This window comes from Zalophus californianus, chromosome 11 (genome assembly GCF_009762305.2).
Source record: "Zalophus californianus isolate mZalCal1 chromosome 11, mZalCal1.pri.v2, whole genome shotgun sequence".
In the NCBI taxonomy this organism is placed as follows: domain Eukaryota; kingdom Metazoa; phylum Chordata; class Mammalia; order Carnivora; family Otariidae; genus Zalophus; species Zalophus californianus.
In genome coordinates this window covers 83,872,257-83,887,760 of record NC_045605.1, presented here as the reverse complement: position 1 = coordinate 83,887,760, position 15,504 = coordinate 83,872,257, and the positions used below count along the sequence as shown (strand labels likewise).

At 35.0% G+C, this 15,504-nt stretch overlaps 1 protein-coding gene across 1 annotated transcript in view; it reads left to right on the top strand.

The window, feature by feature from the left end:
• DCDC1 (doublecortin domain containing 1) overlaps window positions 1-15,504 on the top strand; it is a 468,564-nt gene that overhangs the window by 245,889 nt on the left and 207,171 nt on the right. The window contains exons 13-15 of the mRNA XM_027579679.2: window positions 3,159-3,322; window positions 6,329-6,454; window positions 8,431-8,536. Coding sequence (XP_027435480.2) covers window positions 3,159-3,322; window positions 6,329-6,454; window positions 8,431-8,536 — 396 coding nt within the window. The remainder of the gene's footprint in view (window positions 1-3,158; window positions 3,323-6,328; window positions 6,455-8,430; window positions 8,537-15,504) is intronic.

Sequence of the window (15,504 nt, the reverse complement as noted above, 5' to 3'; positions counted from 1 at the left end):
TTGCTTCTCTGTAAAGATTGATAGTTCAAGCTTGACTTTTGAATTTCTTAGGCTCTCAGCTTTAGAAGAGTATTAACTCTTGGCCTCATACTTAACAGTGTCTTAACCTTCATTATGCCTGTATTTGGAAATCTGTCTACCCTGGACTCTGGGATTGCCCTCTTGTTTACACTTTGAAAAGAAGTGACATGATATTCAGTGGAGGGTATGTTCTGGGTTGGGGGTATTTCTAAGCCCTAGACCCTGAGCAACTAGCATATAGCCTTAGTCGTCTCCTGTGCTCATTGCAAGCACATCCAGATGGTTTATCTTAGGCACTCTTACCTTTGCTTATTTTCCAGACAATTGGGATGTTTCTCAGACAGAATCAACATGTTCAGGGTCTTTATTTTGGGTCTTTGTCTTGCACAAAAGGACAAGGAATGCCCTGTTGTTTACAAATTGGGGTTATGCACTCGAGCACACACCAGTGTTTGGGCTCTGTTCCTTGGCCTTTGTTCAGAGACTTGCTCCTCCCCCCCCCCTTCAGTTTAGCACCCTCAGACTTACCTCTTCCTGGTGGTATCCATTACCTAGCCTTTGCAGTTATATAGAGTTAGGAGAGTACAACACAAGAGTTGTACAGAATTAGGCAATTACCATCTGATCTGATCATTGGCTGGGCCCAGGAGAGATGGGGAATGCTACCTTGATTGATTAGAGAGAGAAGGAGCAAGAGCCTTGGTTGGTTTCTTTTTACTATCATATCCCTGACTATATGAATCACTATGGTATAAAAGCCTTTCTAGAATTCTCTACCTGTTTTCCCTCTTACTTGCCTTAAAATATTTTACTTTTTGGTTTACATTAAAATTAAAAGCAGCATTTATTTTATCTTATACAGGCAGATATTATTTTGTAAAAAGTTCTTGTGTTGGCTGATGGCATGCTGAAATTGATCTATGCTTTGCTTTTATATGCTAGTAAATCTGGGGGAAAACTTGAATTAGGGGCACTATAAAGCTCTCTGTTAGGGAGATTCTGTTGTGATAACCCAAGGATGACTGTTCCTTTGGTGCTCACTTGTCTCAATTATTAACCCAAGATGTTTCACACTCCTCTCAGGTCCCTGAACAAATTCTTATCCTATAAAGCCTTGGTGATGAGAGCTTTAGAGATAAATTGGTGAAGATTACTACAACTTTTGGTTGCCACAGCCTAGCCCTAACCAATGACCTAGAGATGAAAGGCACCAAGGCCCTTACCTCCTGTTGGCTGTTGAATGCGCATCTTTGAACATCTAAAATGCAGTCTGTCACCAAGTTGAAAAAATAGAGATTGCAATGCTACTCCTGTGAAAATGAATTTGGTTAAGTGGTCAGGTGTTCATATCCTTCTGCCACATTCTCCTATTCTTTGTGTACACATTTCTTTCTTGGATCAGGCTTTAAATCTTTTATATCTTTCCCCTTTACAAAAAAAAAAAAATGGTGATGCCTGTAAAACAGAATCACTGTGATTTAAAAGATGATCACCATTACATGTTTTCTGAAATAATAGCAGACCAACAAAAAATAAGCTCAAGGGCTGAGATCATACAGAAATAAACATGAAGCTTTGTAAAAACAGTCTTATAGAATTCAAACTACGTTTGTGGTTCCAACGAACAAAACCAAAACAATGCAGATTTTTAACTGGTCTAGCACCTTGTCTATTATACTCCCAAGGAGAATAGTAATCATTATTTTTAATTCAAAGGACTTGGTTAGGCAGGATGAGAAGTATTAACTTTAATGAGATGAAAAATGTGTCATTGTTTTCAGCCTTTCTGATGCGTAAGGGTAAAAATCTGGTCAACACAGAGGTGAGGAAAACAATGCAGAGCTGATGAAGTCAGAGATATGGGTATTTATCTCCAATTCCAACAAAGCTTAAATCTTAGGTATTCTGTAAATATAGTTGCTGGTCAAAGAAAATCTTTCACCCAGACAAGAGTTTATAGCCAATAGGTGAGGAAACTGAGATATATGACAAGATCGTGACTTTGTCTTCGGCATTTAGCTTCTCAATATGTCTTCAATGGGAATTAACAGAAGGAGCAAAAAAAGCATCCTGTACAGCAGCTAGACGAGACAAGGCCACGAGTGTACCTGCATCCCTGCCAAGGTTACAGAGTAACGAGAAATTGAGAGATGTAAGAGCTGACAAGGGAGAGAGGACAGAAGCCTGGAGGGTGGGGCGGGGGGGAGAATAGAGTGATGGATAGTGGGGGGTGCAGAGCAGGAAAGAGCAGAGGCCTAAACATTCAAATAAAGTTGATGGATAAGGAAAAATGTCCTCTAAAATTCCATATGCAACACAGTTCAGGGAGATTTACTTTCATTTAAAATGTGCCTGAAATTAGGAAGATCCTGATGGTTTAGCAGCCCTAAATGTAAGATAGAAGCAAACACTGACAATGCTACTATTTAAAATATCAAATGAAAGCACTTCATACTTCACATCTCAATCATGGCTTACTCACAACGTGAAAACATTCATTACTGAAGCAGCTCACAAGCTTTTGCAAGGCTCTTAATTGAACTACATTCAAAAAGAGTTCTTCTAAGTGAACCAACATCGGCTGAAAATCATGTTTATTTTTTGCAGTCCTGTAAGTGGTGAGTTGTTCTATCATTGGTTATCTGCGGTTAGTTGGGGACGGGGAGGTTGCGATTCTAAAATTTGAACGTGCTCCGGAAGGATCCTAACAAAATGTGTGGCTCGGACAAGAAAAGCATAACCCTTATCAAAGAGGACTGTTACCGTGTGGAGAAGCTAAATGCTCTTTCTGTAAGGCTGTCACATCTGCTTTCAGTCCCCGTGCCAAAGGGTCAGAGCTCAATCACAAGCCTGTGGCACCCCCTGCTGGTTAAAAGCCCATGCTCATTTTGTTACTTTTACACTGAGCTAAACATTACCATCATTTCACACTTCTTTTAACATTCTATATGAATTTAATTATCATTTGTTTGGATTCATTTGTTACAGAGTAGAGACAGTTTGTTATAGATGTTCACATTTTACATTATTTCTTCTTCTTCTTCTTCTTCTTCTTCTTCTTCTTCTTCTTCTTCTTCTTCTTCTTCTTCTTCTTCTTCTTCTTCTTCTTCTTCTTCATTATTTTCCCCCACCACAAGTTACTTCTCAGGATTCATCAGAGGCTTCAAGGATCTCCCATCAATCCATCAGGCCTCAATTTTTCTTCAATCCGACTTTTTGATGAGCATGGTCAAGAAATTAGGAATCCACTTTTGCTGAAGAATGAGCAAAAAATTTGGGTCTCTTATGGTAAAGCATACAGGTAGGAGCAAGGTGTTTATTCTCTGTCCTCAATCTTTCCAGGGGCAAGCTAATTTAAAAGGAGAGTTGAGAAGCCCAAGTAGCACTCTTTATGAATTTTTTTTAAAATCTTGAATTCCAATAAAATTTCAGGAGCGTTTTTTTGTGAGGCAGTATTGTTTGTGAGATATGACATCTCTCTCTCTCTCTGACTTTCTGTCTTAATGCCTTGTCATAGTTCTTGAAGTCTGCCTGTCAGCACAGCAAGTGGGATTTGTTCATGTCTGAGTAGTCACCTTAATGATAGCAGATGGAAACGCCACGGGGGGCCCAAACCCATCACACTGTCATTGTCGCACACTGCCCTGACCTGCTTCCACTCCTCTATTTTTTTGTCCCTTTTTAAAGGAGAAATGGATGGTAATTGAAAAGGATCTTAAGCAAGATTTATGAAGCTGTAGACAACATGATTCCCCACTATCTCTCTATGTTTTCACAAATAAAGTCTTAACCTTTTAAGCACCGATGACAAGACAGCTAAAGATAAATTGGTAAAGCTTGTAAGCCCTATCCTATCAAAGTTATATTCCTCAAAAGCGCCTTACATTATCCCACAATAATTACTGGTTATTGCTGAGCATTGTGTAAATTTTTGTAGATTGGTAAATTCCTGCATAAAATTATCTGTGTTTCTGGGAAAAGAGAAAGGCTGCAGTCTACAGGCACTGATGAGCTGGGCTGTTGTGTGGAATATCTTAGAAATGTATGCATATTTTGACAGGACACATCCAGATGAACTCTGAAACTGCTTGTCAGGAAACTTAAACACACTTTTCTGCTGATTTTAAAATTTTTTAAGCCTTTATTTATCTGAATAAGGGAAATAGGGGAAAATAACTTTGCTTATTGAGTATAATTTATCGTGTATTAATTATAACGAAAATAGCATAGACAGACGAGGACCTGATTGGATTTGCTATATAATCTAAGAGTCAAAATTTCAAATACTGAAATAAATCTATTCACAAATTCATGAAGGTTTTGGAAGAAGTTGGTAGGATTAATTGTAGGTAGTATATGATAAAATTCTATTTTTTCTCTCCCAGGAGAGGGAAATTAAAATGTTTAATAATTTCTTATGCCATGCAATTTATAGAATTAAAAATATATGTAAGGAATGATGTTTTCTTCCATAGATTCCAAAATATAATTTAGTTACATTGTGAGAATTGTTTTTATTATGGTAGAACAGTGATGAATTTTACAGTGACAAGGATTCTTGAATAATTTAGCAAGCTTTTCCAATTACAATTTAATAAAATGTGTGTCTAATAATTTCTTCTTAAATATCATTATTAAAATGAAAGCAATGACTAATTTTGATGTTTTTAATGATGTTTGTGATAATACAGTATTTTTAATAAGATGAAACACTTGTTCTTGGTTTATTGGATCATATTTGTGGAATAACTTAGTAAAATGCTAAGTATCTGGAATACTCTAAAATCAACTGAGGACTGTAGCTGGAAGAATTCATAAGTGTATATTTGTTTATATGTCATCGTTATTTTAATAGAATAATTTTTTTCTGGTTTTGAATCCAATAATCCAAAGCACTAGGACCATTATAGCATTTTGCTACTATTGGAATTTCTGAAATTTATGTCTAAAAGTTATTTCCTAGATCTAGGTTTAAAACATATTGGGAGAATGTGCAATATGTACTAAGTAAATGATACTTATTTTTAGACAGTAATTTTAATGTGTTGATATGGGGAGTTAGCTTACTCATTTATAAAAGTTGATTTTGCCAATATCTGCTTTTATTTTGAGTCCGGTAATTATTTTTCTCTCAATTTTTATTTTGGAAAATATCCAATTTACAGAAAACTTGAAAGAATAGTACAATGAACACCTATGTATCCTTCACCTAGGTTCACCAGTTTAGAGTCTGCCTCGTTAGTTTTACCTCTAATACCTCCCTGTCTCTCGTTTGAGAGGTTTTAGATTATTTCCAGACAATCAGTAAAGTTTCACTCATAAATGCTTCAGATCATGTAACTGAAGAATAGGATGTTCTTCTGTGTCACCACATTGTAAGATCTAGCACAGTCAACAATAATATAGCATCATCTAATATACAATCTATGTTTAAACTATCCAAAATGTGCTTTAGAGTTTTTTGTAGTCGAGGATCAAAGTAAGATTCATGTATTGCATTTAGTTATCTTCTTTAGTTCTCTTTAATTTAGAATATTCTCTCACCTTTTGTTTTGCTTTTCTTGACATTGAATTTTTTTAAGAGTTCAGGCACTTTTCTTGTAGAATGTCCCACATTCTGGATTTGTCTGTGAGGTTTCTTATGATTAGAATCAGTTTTAAAAATTTTGACAATCCTACACAGGTGATGTGATTGAGTCCTATAATTATGAAGTTAAATAGCAAGGCTTTGTCACCAATTTAGAAAAAAAATGGCTCATAGTTGAGATAGTACCAATTACCATTATTTTTATTTAAGATCTGTTTCCTATTTGATTTTATTCTCAAATAATTAAATATAAAACAAAGTACCTAACAGTATGTAATATGGAAAATCAAATCAGCATAACATTTAGTGAGCTCACAAAAAATAGTAATTTATGGCCAAATATTAAGAATTCATTTAATTATCAGCTGCAGAGAATATTAATGGTGTATTGCATTGTAGTTATACATTTAAAAATGAAAATTACATGAATGACAATTGGTTGTTTTTCTCAACTTCGCTTTTCTCAACTTTGCTTTTATTATTGAGATTATTTTAAAAATTTACCTGTGTTACAACTATCCTTGACATATTATAAATCAGCCAAATAAACTAAAATGTGCATTTCAGGTGTCAGTATATCAATAGTGCTATATAATAAGAAATTCACTTATTGCTGGACTTTGTTACTCACTGATATTACAGGTTTTATTGTTTATTTGTGCTCAAGTTTCAGTGCTTGTATGATTTTGCATATAGCTTTAATGTTTTTCCATTTTTCAGATCTCCAGTTACCCCTGTTTTGAGTCTCACCTTTGACCAGGTGACTGCATTTGACAGAGACGGGATTACAGTTGCACATAAAACCTTCTTGGATCCTAATGCTGTTCTGCTGCCTGGATGTGACAAGTAAATTAACATGTGCTCGGTTAAAGTAATCTGAATTACCCAATTCAGATTGTAACACTAAAAGATGTTCATTGAATTGTTTTAATAAGCGATTATTTATTTTATTGACTTATTTCATGATATAATGAGCTAGTGTCTAAAAGACTTACCAGTAACTTTTCTTGAATTAAAAAAAAAAAAAACACATGAAGCAATGAGCAGACTCTAGTTTCTGCTTTGCAGATGTAACAATTTTATTTGAAATGTAAAAACTGTTGTTAGTGGATGTTTCTAAATTAAGAGTTTTGAGTGGAATCATTAAAATATTAAATAATATGTTTTTTGTATGAATGTTCATATGTAAGCATCTCCTTTGATGATGATAAATTGGAAACAAAAGCAACATGCTAGAGAAGTGGTGGAGGGGTGGGAAGAACAAGAGTTAGAAGATTTGAGCATCTAGCCCCATCTCTGCTGCTCATGATTGCCCATGAGCAGATGGGTGTCTGCTTCTTATCTGTAAATAATAAAACCCAGTATTTACTAAGTGTTGACCACAGTTCTAAATGGATTGGGTAAGGATTTATTTAATCCTCAAAACAATGATCTTAATCCCATCAATACATTATCTTATTATTACTCCATTCTATAGAACCAGAACCGAGGCACAGAGGGGCAGAATAATTTACCCAGTCACACAGCTAGTACATGACAGAGCCAGCGTTCTAACCCAGATTGTCTTTCTTAAGAACTGAGGGCTTAACCACTATCTAGCATCTCTATTGAACTTTCTGTGATGATGGAAGCATATGTTCTGACTGTAGAGAACTTAAAATATGACTAATGTGACTGAGGAACTGAATTTTTAATTTTGTTTAAATTACGTTAATTTTAATTTAAATAGGTATATGTGACTAGTGGCTATTGTATTTCTGATAGTACGTTGGTGATAGGTGAACTATCTATAAGGTCCCAACTATCTTTAATATTTTGTAATTTAACAAATTGTAGCTTTCCTTAATATACAGGTGAAAAGGCTAGATGTAGAGGGAAAATACAGAGAACCAGAAGTGGTGTCTGATGAGGTCACTCAGTCTAGCTACATATTGCTAAACATGTCTACAAAGATGAATGTTTTGGTCTTCCTTGGTTGTTTAAACAACTCTATCCCCCAATGACTGCCTGTACTATCCAGGCAAGATTTGAATGTTTTGTCTTGTTCTTTATAGACAGAAAATAACTTAGCATTCTTTTTTTTTTTTTAAGATTTTATTTATTTGAGAGAGAGCACACATGAATGGGGAGGGGAGGGGCAAAGGGAGAGGGAGAACGGGCCCCACCCCCCTGAGCAGGGAGTCCAATACCAGGTTTGATCCCAGGACCCTGAGATCATGACCTGAGCCAGAGGCAGAAGTTTAACTGGCTGCACCACCCAGGCACCCCCTCAGCGCTTTTTCTTTTATAGGCATATCCATTTATAAGAAGATTCATTTCATGTGCCACAATCTTTCCCCAAACTGCTAAATTTGCCCAGACCCTTTCCCTTCAAGTTTTAGCTAGGAGTTTAAATTTTAATTCATGTATTCCTTCTTAATTTCCCTTCCCTGTGTGCAATGAAGACTGTTTTATTGAGTGGTTTTAAATTAGATCTAGGTCACTAAGCATAACAATATGAAACTACCCTTACTGAAAACAAACTTATTTGAAGATAATTTATATAATTTTTGGATTCCATTTGAAATTCTTTCTATACTCTAGTGTGCATTATTTGAAATCTTAATAATCATACTCTAATTTATATCTCTCAGGGTATTGAAAAAAATACTATTACCAGTAGTCCCAGAACTGGTTTTTGTTGAGTAACATGCCATATGATGTATCTTAACATGTCAATGTTGAGATACATAAATTATTATACTAGTGGATTAAATAGAGTTATAATGAAATGCATTTTATTTTATTTTGACAAAAATAATGAAATATTTTTCTTTTCTTAGTTGGGAAGTTTGTGAGAGATTTCCAATTAATTTCAACAGTACCAGTCAACAGATACCTGATCAATTTGAAAAGGTGGACTTGGAGAACCATTTCCTACAGAACAAGGTCAGAATTATTTCTTGTACTTAATGAAGATATTTTATATATTGGACAGTCATTCAATACATGGTGACTGAGTGGATTGTTTGAAGGTTTTTGAAAAGTGTAAGTTATTTTACAAATGTTGGGACAAATATTATTCTTTACTTTAAAACAGAATCAATATATAATATTCCTACTAGAAAAATTTTCACTTGAATTCTGTTATTTAAGTGCTATTGCTTAGCATATTTTCTTTATATCTACTGTATTAATAAGTTGGAGTTGTTTTAAAAAAGTCTTTAAGATAGCTGTTAAACAAGCATTTGATCTATTTGCTCTATGGGTCAATGTATTTAAGGAATAGGAGTTCTTTAGAAAACCCAACTCATTACAACCCAATCCAGAAGGTTTGTTTATTAATTTACACTTAGAAATTTATCATGCCAGTAAAGAATTTTAAACATGTCTCCAAAGAAAGAATAATTTTTTTTTTTCCCTTAGCGGCAGGGTTGTTGTCTATTTTAGCAGCATAAGCTTTAGTGTTTAAACTCATGAAATCAGGGCACCTTGGTGGTTCAGTTGGTTAAATGACTGCCTTCGGCTTAGGTCATGATCCTGGAGTCCCGGGATCGAGTCCCACATCGGGATCCCTGCTCAGCAGAGAGTCTGCTTCTCCCTCTGACCCTCTTCCCTCTCGTGCTCTCTATCTCTCATTCTCTCTCTCTCTCAAATAAATTAAATAAATAAACTCATGAAATCAAAACCAAAAGGCACCCACAAAGATGGAGATGCCCAAAGAAAGTAGGACTTTCTGTTAAATGGTCTGGGCCCTTTATCTCTAAGACACAATGCAAAAGACACATTGTCTCAAGCTCCTTTTTAATTTCTCCATGCCTGCTCAGTTTATTATGTCAAAATATATACTGAAAATATTAGTTATTTTAAGGCACATGTGAATCTAAATAACATAATTATAAAAATAGAATAAAATAAAAAATTATAGTTGACCCACGAACAATGGAGTTAGGGGTACTGATATCTCACATTTGGAAATCCACATACAATTTTTTCCCATGTATAGCTTTTCACTGCCCCCAAATTTAACTGCTAATAGCCTACTGTTAACCAGAAACCTTCCCAATAACATAAACAGTTCGTTAACACCTATTTTGTATATTATATGTATTATGTACTGTGTTATTGCAATAAAGTAAGCTAGAGAAAAGAAAATGTTATTGAGAAAATTATAAGAAAGAGAAAATACATTTATAGCATTGCACTGTATCAAAGAAAATCCACATGTAAGTGGACCTGTACAGTTCCAACCTGTATTATTCAAGGGTCATCTGTATTTCTAATCCTGTCAGATTCTGAGCAAATTTAGAAAATAAATGCAAGTTGAATGGTACACTGAGAATTAATGTTTATATTTATATTTTATATTTATCTCACATTAAGATTTATTCCCCATAATTCTGATCCTGTTGGCATTCCTTTTTAGGTTTTTGCTGTGACATTGTTTCCTGTTCAAAAAAAACTTGCAAGCTTGTCTGTTACCTATTGAAATTTCAAATCTTCATCAGGCCTTCATTGATCTCCATGGTTCTCCTCTAATCTGCCCCTACTCTCAACTTTCCTTTCCATTCTTCTTTTCTTGATCTCCTTTGTACCCTACACTACAGTTAGAGCTAAAAAACTGTGCTCCATAACATGTTCTTCACCTGATACACTTGTACCATGGCGTGTGTTGTTCTTGGCCTAGGATATACCCCCCACCATTACCATTCCTTGCCTTTTAAGGCTTTATTCAACTTCTTCTTCCATGGAGCTGTCTCAGACCCTCCAGAAAGAATGAACCTTATATTATTGAACCTCCTTTTCATCCTTTGAAAATGTTCTTAGAGTTTGTGTTTTGGTATAGTCATTTGTTTTAGGGTCTCTCTCTTCCATTAAATTGAGAATTCTTTGGACACAGACATTATGTCTTACTCATCTTTGTATTTCTGAATTCCAGCACAGATCTTGAATGTAGGGCAGGTGCACAATACATTTTTGATGAATGATTTTTTAAAATTTGGCTACAACCTTTCTTTCCAGGCTCAATATTCTCTAATATGTTCTTCATGTGTTAGCCAAGCCTGATTGTTCATTTGTTGTTTTCTGAAAGTACTTCATGATTTCTGTTATTATGCCCATGTGGATCCCTTTGCCTGGAATTCAACCTCTTTGTCTTTGTTACCACCCACCAGCCTTCTTTGTCACCTTTATGCCATATTCTAACACTATCTGGCATACGACTAGCATTCACTAAATGCTCACTGAAATTCTGCCCATCATTCTAGCTTTATCTGATTTGTGCCTGTTTCATGAAAGCTTTCTTTACCAACCTTCATCCCCAAACTGGATATGATGTTTCTGGACTCATATCTTCATTGCATCCATTCTATGCCCCTTATGACATTGAACTTGATGTTTCTCTTAAACTTTTTTGCCTAATTCAAAGTCAACCAGTGTTCCAGGTGAACACATTTCAGGTCACATTGGGGAAGAAAAGGGAAAACAGTAGATTCCACTGAGATTATTGGGACCAGATCATAAAGGGTCTTAATTCAATGTTAGGGATTCTGGATGTTGTTCTGTAGAAAACAAGGAGCCATTGGAAATATTCAAGCAGAGGCAGGATCTGATTTGATGTTTATGCTAGGAAGACAACTCGGGAGTCCTTTTTTAAATCCTTCCTGCTAGATTAGACATTGCTCAGGGCCAGAGGGCATCCTGATCATCCTTGTCATTGCTGTAATATCTACATGTTCAGAGTTAGCTAGATAGAATTGAATTCACTAATTAACTCATTCAATAGAAACCAGCCCAAAACTGAAAAAAAAAAGGATATCAAAGAGTTATCAGAGAAAAAGAACTCAAAGGAAGCTTCTTTTTTTATTTTATGCCAATGTAGGACCTTAAACGGTAACTATATTTTCTAATGTTGAAAAATAAGAGGATAACAATCCAGTTAGTTCACCATTATTAACTGGTTTTAATGATTCAGTGAAAATAAGAAGGCACTCAACTTAAATAAAGTTTGTACACTATTATATTTTTAGAAAAAAATGGTTTTGAACAAAATTTCAGTCCAACAAAAATAGTAGTATAAGAAAGCAATGATTTGATAAGCTGGCTAGTTAAAGGAAGCTTTCAAAGAAAAATGGCCATCCCTTAGCTATGAAACCCTTACAGTCCTTTCAGAATAGCATCTCCAATTATATATAGAGAGGTGATCAGTGCATTGGAAATAGTAATTTAATAACCTGAAATGGAGCACTTTTCAAGAGAGATTCTAGCAGAGGTGATAGATATCTATAGGGCCTTTTATTGTAGAATCTTGTTGCTCATTGTGGTAAAGAAGACACTAAGAGGATTACAACAGGGGTAGAGAGAGGGAGGCAAAAGCCGATATTCTTGATGCATACGTTTTAAAATTGGCTTGAGATAGAGATATCAGTGCCCAACCCCTGACTGTTCTTTTAAATCTCTTATTGACAAGTAAAACCTTTCCTACAGAGAAAAATTTGGAACATATAATCCCTATTAGTAATGTGGGAGATAGATATAACCCTGACAATTACAACCTGTTGGCTCTTTTATCCATTTCAAAAAAAGATTTGGAATCTACTACAAAATGACAATTTGGAAAATCCATCTTTCAACAGTTCTTTCTTGTTACTTAAATTGGCAACATTTTTAGATTGCTTCAGTTTAAGGGCAATAAAATTAAATATTTCCATGCACTGGATGAGATTTAAACTTCATGGTAGTTAATATAAAAGAAAAAAACATTTCATGAGAAGAATAGTCTGAGTAATGCCTGGTTATGGGAAAAAAATAGCAGAAAAATGGCTCCAGTGTTTAGCAGGTAATACATTCTGCCAAAATGGAAAGGAAACATTTTGATCCTAGCCTTTTGGTATAATCAGACTTTAGCAGGATATTAGTGACAACTTTTGGTATAGAAACAGTGAGAACAATACCAAATAATGACTTTAGAATTATGGCATACTTGTTTAGAGTTATAAACTTACAACTTGTAAAGTCGGCAGTCATGGATACTCGCAGAATAAATTATTCTATATATCACAAAGGAGGCTGGAAAAAAATGAACAATTTTTTACTGTCCTATTTCTTTGGAGGGCAAGTCATTGAAAAATAATGTTTTCTACAAATAATTTATGCTAGGGAAAATATAAAATTTTGATTTTAATTTTGAACCAATTACCACTAGAATAGGATACAGAACTTTAAATAAAATCCTGAGTCCCTTCCTTATTTTTAGACCAATAGTTGGAAGCTATTTGAGGACTGCATATTTACATCTTAGATAATTTGCCTTGTTTGGTTGTGTAATTATGTACTCACTGGTATTTTCTGCCTTTAGACTTTTCCAGTTCTTGGTCTTTGAGGTGGGTGTATTGATTAGCTATAGATTTAGGGAATGAAAACAATAAGAATGAACATTAGGGGCACAAGGAAAGAGATTTTATAACATTTATTATAGTTGCGATTTTATATTTTGAAGATTTTATTAGTCATTAGAGAGAGAGATAGAGAGAGAGAATGAGCAGGGGAGAGAGGCAGAGGGAGAAGCAGACTACCTGCTGAGCAGGGAGCCTTACATGGGGCTCGACCCGAGGACCTGGAGATCATGACCTGAGCTGAAGGCAGACCATTAACCATCTGAACCACCCTTATAGTTGTGATTTTAATTTGTGTATCAAATTTTTTAACTTGACCCTAAATTCACTATCAGAAATGAAAAATCTTATAAAATTTCTATGTTGTAAATAAAGTAAATGATTTGTTTAGAATAAAGGGTGTGATCCGTGAGCTTCTCCTTTCAAGAAAAATTTCATTGTCTTGTGTTTTATTCCTCAGATCTGTAAGTAAAAACCATAAGTGGTTCTCTCATTATTTTGAATTTGCACAGGAATAGCGATGGCTTTCATTAGTGATTTGGAAAAAGAAAATTAAACAAGAAGTGTTAAGAGGCCCAGAGTATGCATGCATCATTTTTTGATCACTGGCAACTTCTGTATTAATACAGTTTAGTCAGACAACCAAAATCATAACTGTCATTTAAAGGGATACATATCTATCTATCTATCTATCTATCTATCTATCTATCTATCTATCTATCTATCTATCTATCATCTGTCTATCTCTCTATCTCCTGTATATATATATATATATATATATATATATATATATATATATATATATATGTATTCAAAAGAATAAAAGAGGTTTCCTTTTTCCTAATGACCTAATGCTATATGTGATGGTATGTATTTAGAGGTTAGTCTTAGCATAAATGCTATCAATACACATACCTGTGTGTGCATACACGCATGCATGGCAAACCATGCTGCAGGTTGTCCAAGCACTCTTCTTTTATGAATTGTAATTTTCACAGTTTTTATCTTACCCACCTTCATAAATGTTTGGTCTAAAGCTAAACTATCTGATTAAACTAAAAAGGGAAAAGAAGGGGAAGTCATGAATTGAAATTTAATGGCCATTGTCAATTTTAAGTGTATCAGAACCCCAGATTTGGCAAGAGTTTTTCTTTTAATAACAGGCAATGAAGCTGAGTTAGTGGGCCTGGCTGAGTCTGGTCTATGTAGAGTCACTTGGGAACTGTCCAGCAAAATATCTCTCGAAGAACAGCATGGTGTTAATACTGGGTGCCAACCCAAGACAGACACAAAGGACCCCTTTGCTCTTCACCAATAAGCCAACTGTTAAAAGATTAAACCATGTTGTGGAGATAACAAGAATTTAGGCGCTGGCAGCAGGTGCTGTACAAAGAAGCAGTTGTCAGTGTGGTTCTTCTGTCTGACTAATTCCAGTCAAAACAATCTTCTTCCCTGTTACAGAGGAGAGTTTTGAGTGTGATGGCAACTTGCAGTTAGGAGGTTGAGTAAGAGTGCTACTTTAAATGCTGAGTCCTGTGGCGGGTGGATTAGTAGAATATAGTTTATCATTGTTCGGAAACTGTGGGGGATTCCCCTCCAGAATCCAGCCACTACTGGCTAACTGGGGAATACACAAAGAGCTGCAAGTCAAATCTGTTTCCATCGTGGGGTTGCTCTGTTTTTGAAATTTTATTTTCACATACAGGAGTCATAAGATAGTTTCTTCCCTTGAGAAGTAACTATCTTCCATTGTAGAATAATTACCGAATATACTAGTGATGCCCTTTTGTTATTGCCTGATCACATTTGTAAATATTGCCTTTTAAATTATCATTTAATTTTTGTATTTTTAAGAATCAGTTGCTACTCAGCAAATATCTAGTATTAGCACAGATTTAGAATATACTTTTTAGTATTAGAAAATAATTTAAATTGTTATGAATCAATGTCATTTATTGGGTTTAAAGTATAAACTGATATATTCCCATAATCCTATGTAAGTAAATATTGATACTTAAAAATTTACTTAGGAAAAGTGATCATATAAGTTAGCAGAATAGTTTATTAAATATGAAGTAGAATTTCTACAGGTGATGTGAATGCCTATTGATTTTACGATCACAGCTAAGTGAGAAATGCTAGAAGGTGTACAGTATCTTTGATGTATGTATGTAGTCTGATAACAAATATGGGATGCACAGATACTGTGTCTTACCAGTTAGTCCCCTCCTGTCCATTCCCGCAACTATCACTAAATTCTCAACTCATATCCCTTTATTCTTAGAAGATTGTGGGGACTCTTACCGGCTCTCCTTTGATGTCCCTATTCTACAATCCATGGTGTCTACCCGTGTGTGTGTTTGTGTGTGTGTGTGTGTGTGTGTGTTATTGCCTCTTCTGTTGCAAGTTTCTCTAGGGCAGGAAAAAATATATTTTTTTAAGATTTTATTTATTTATTTGAGAGGCCGGGAGAAAGCATAGACGGAGAGGGAGAGGGAGAAGCAGACTCCCCACTAAGCAGAC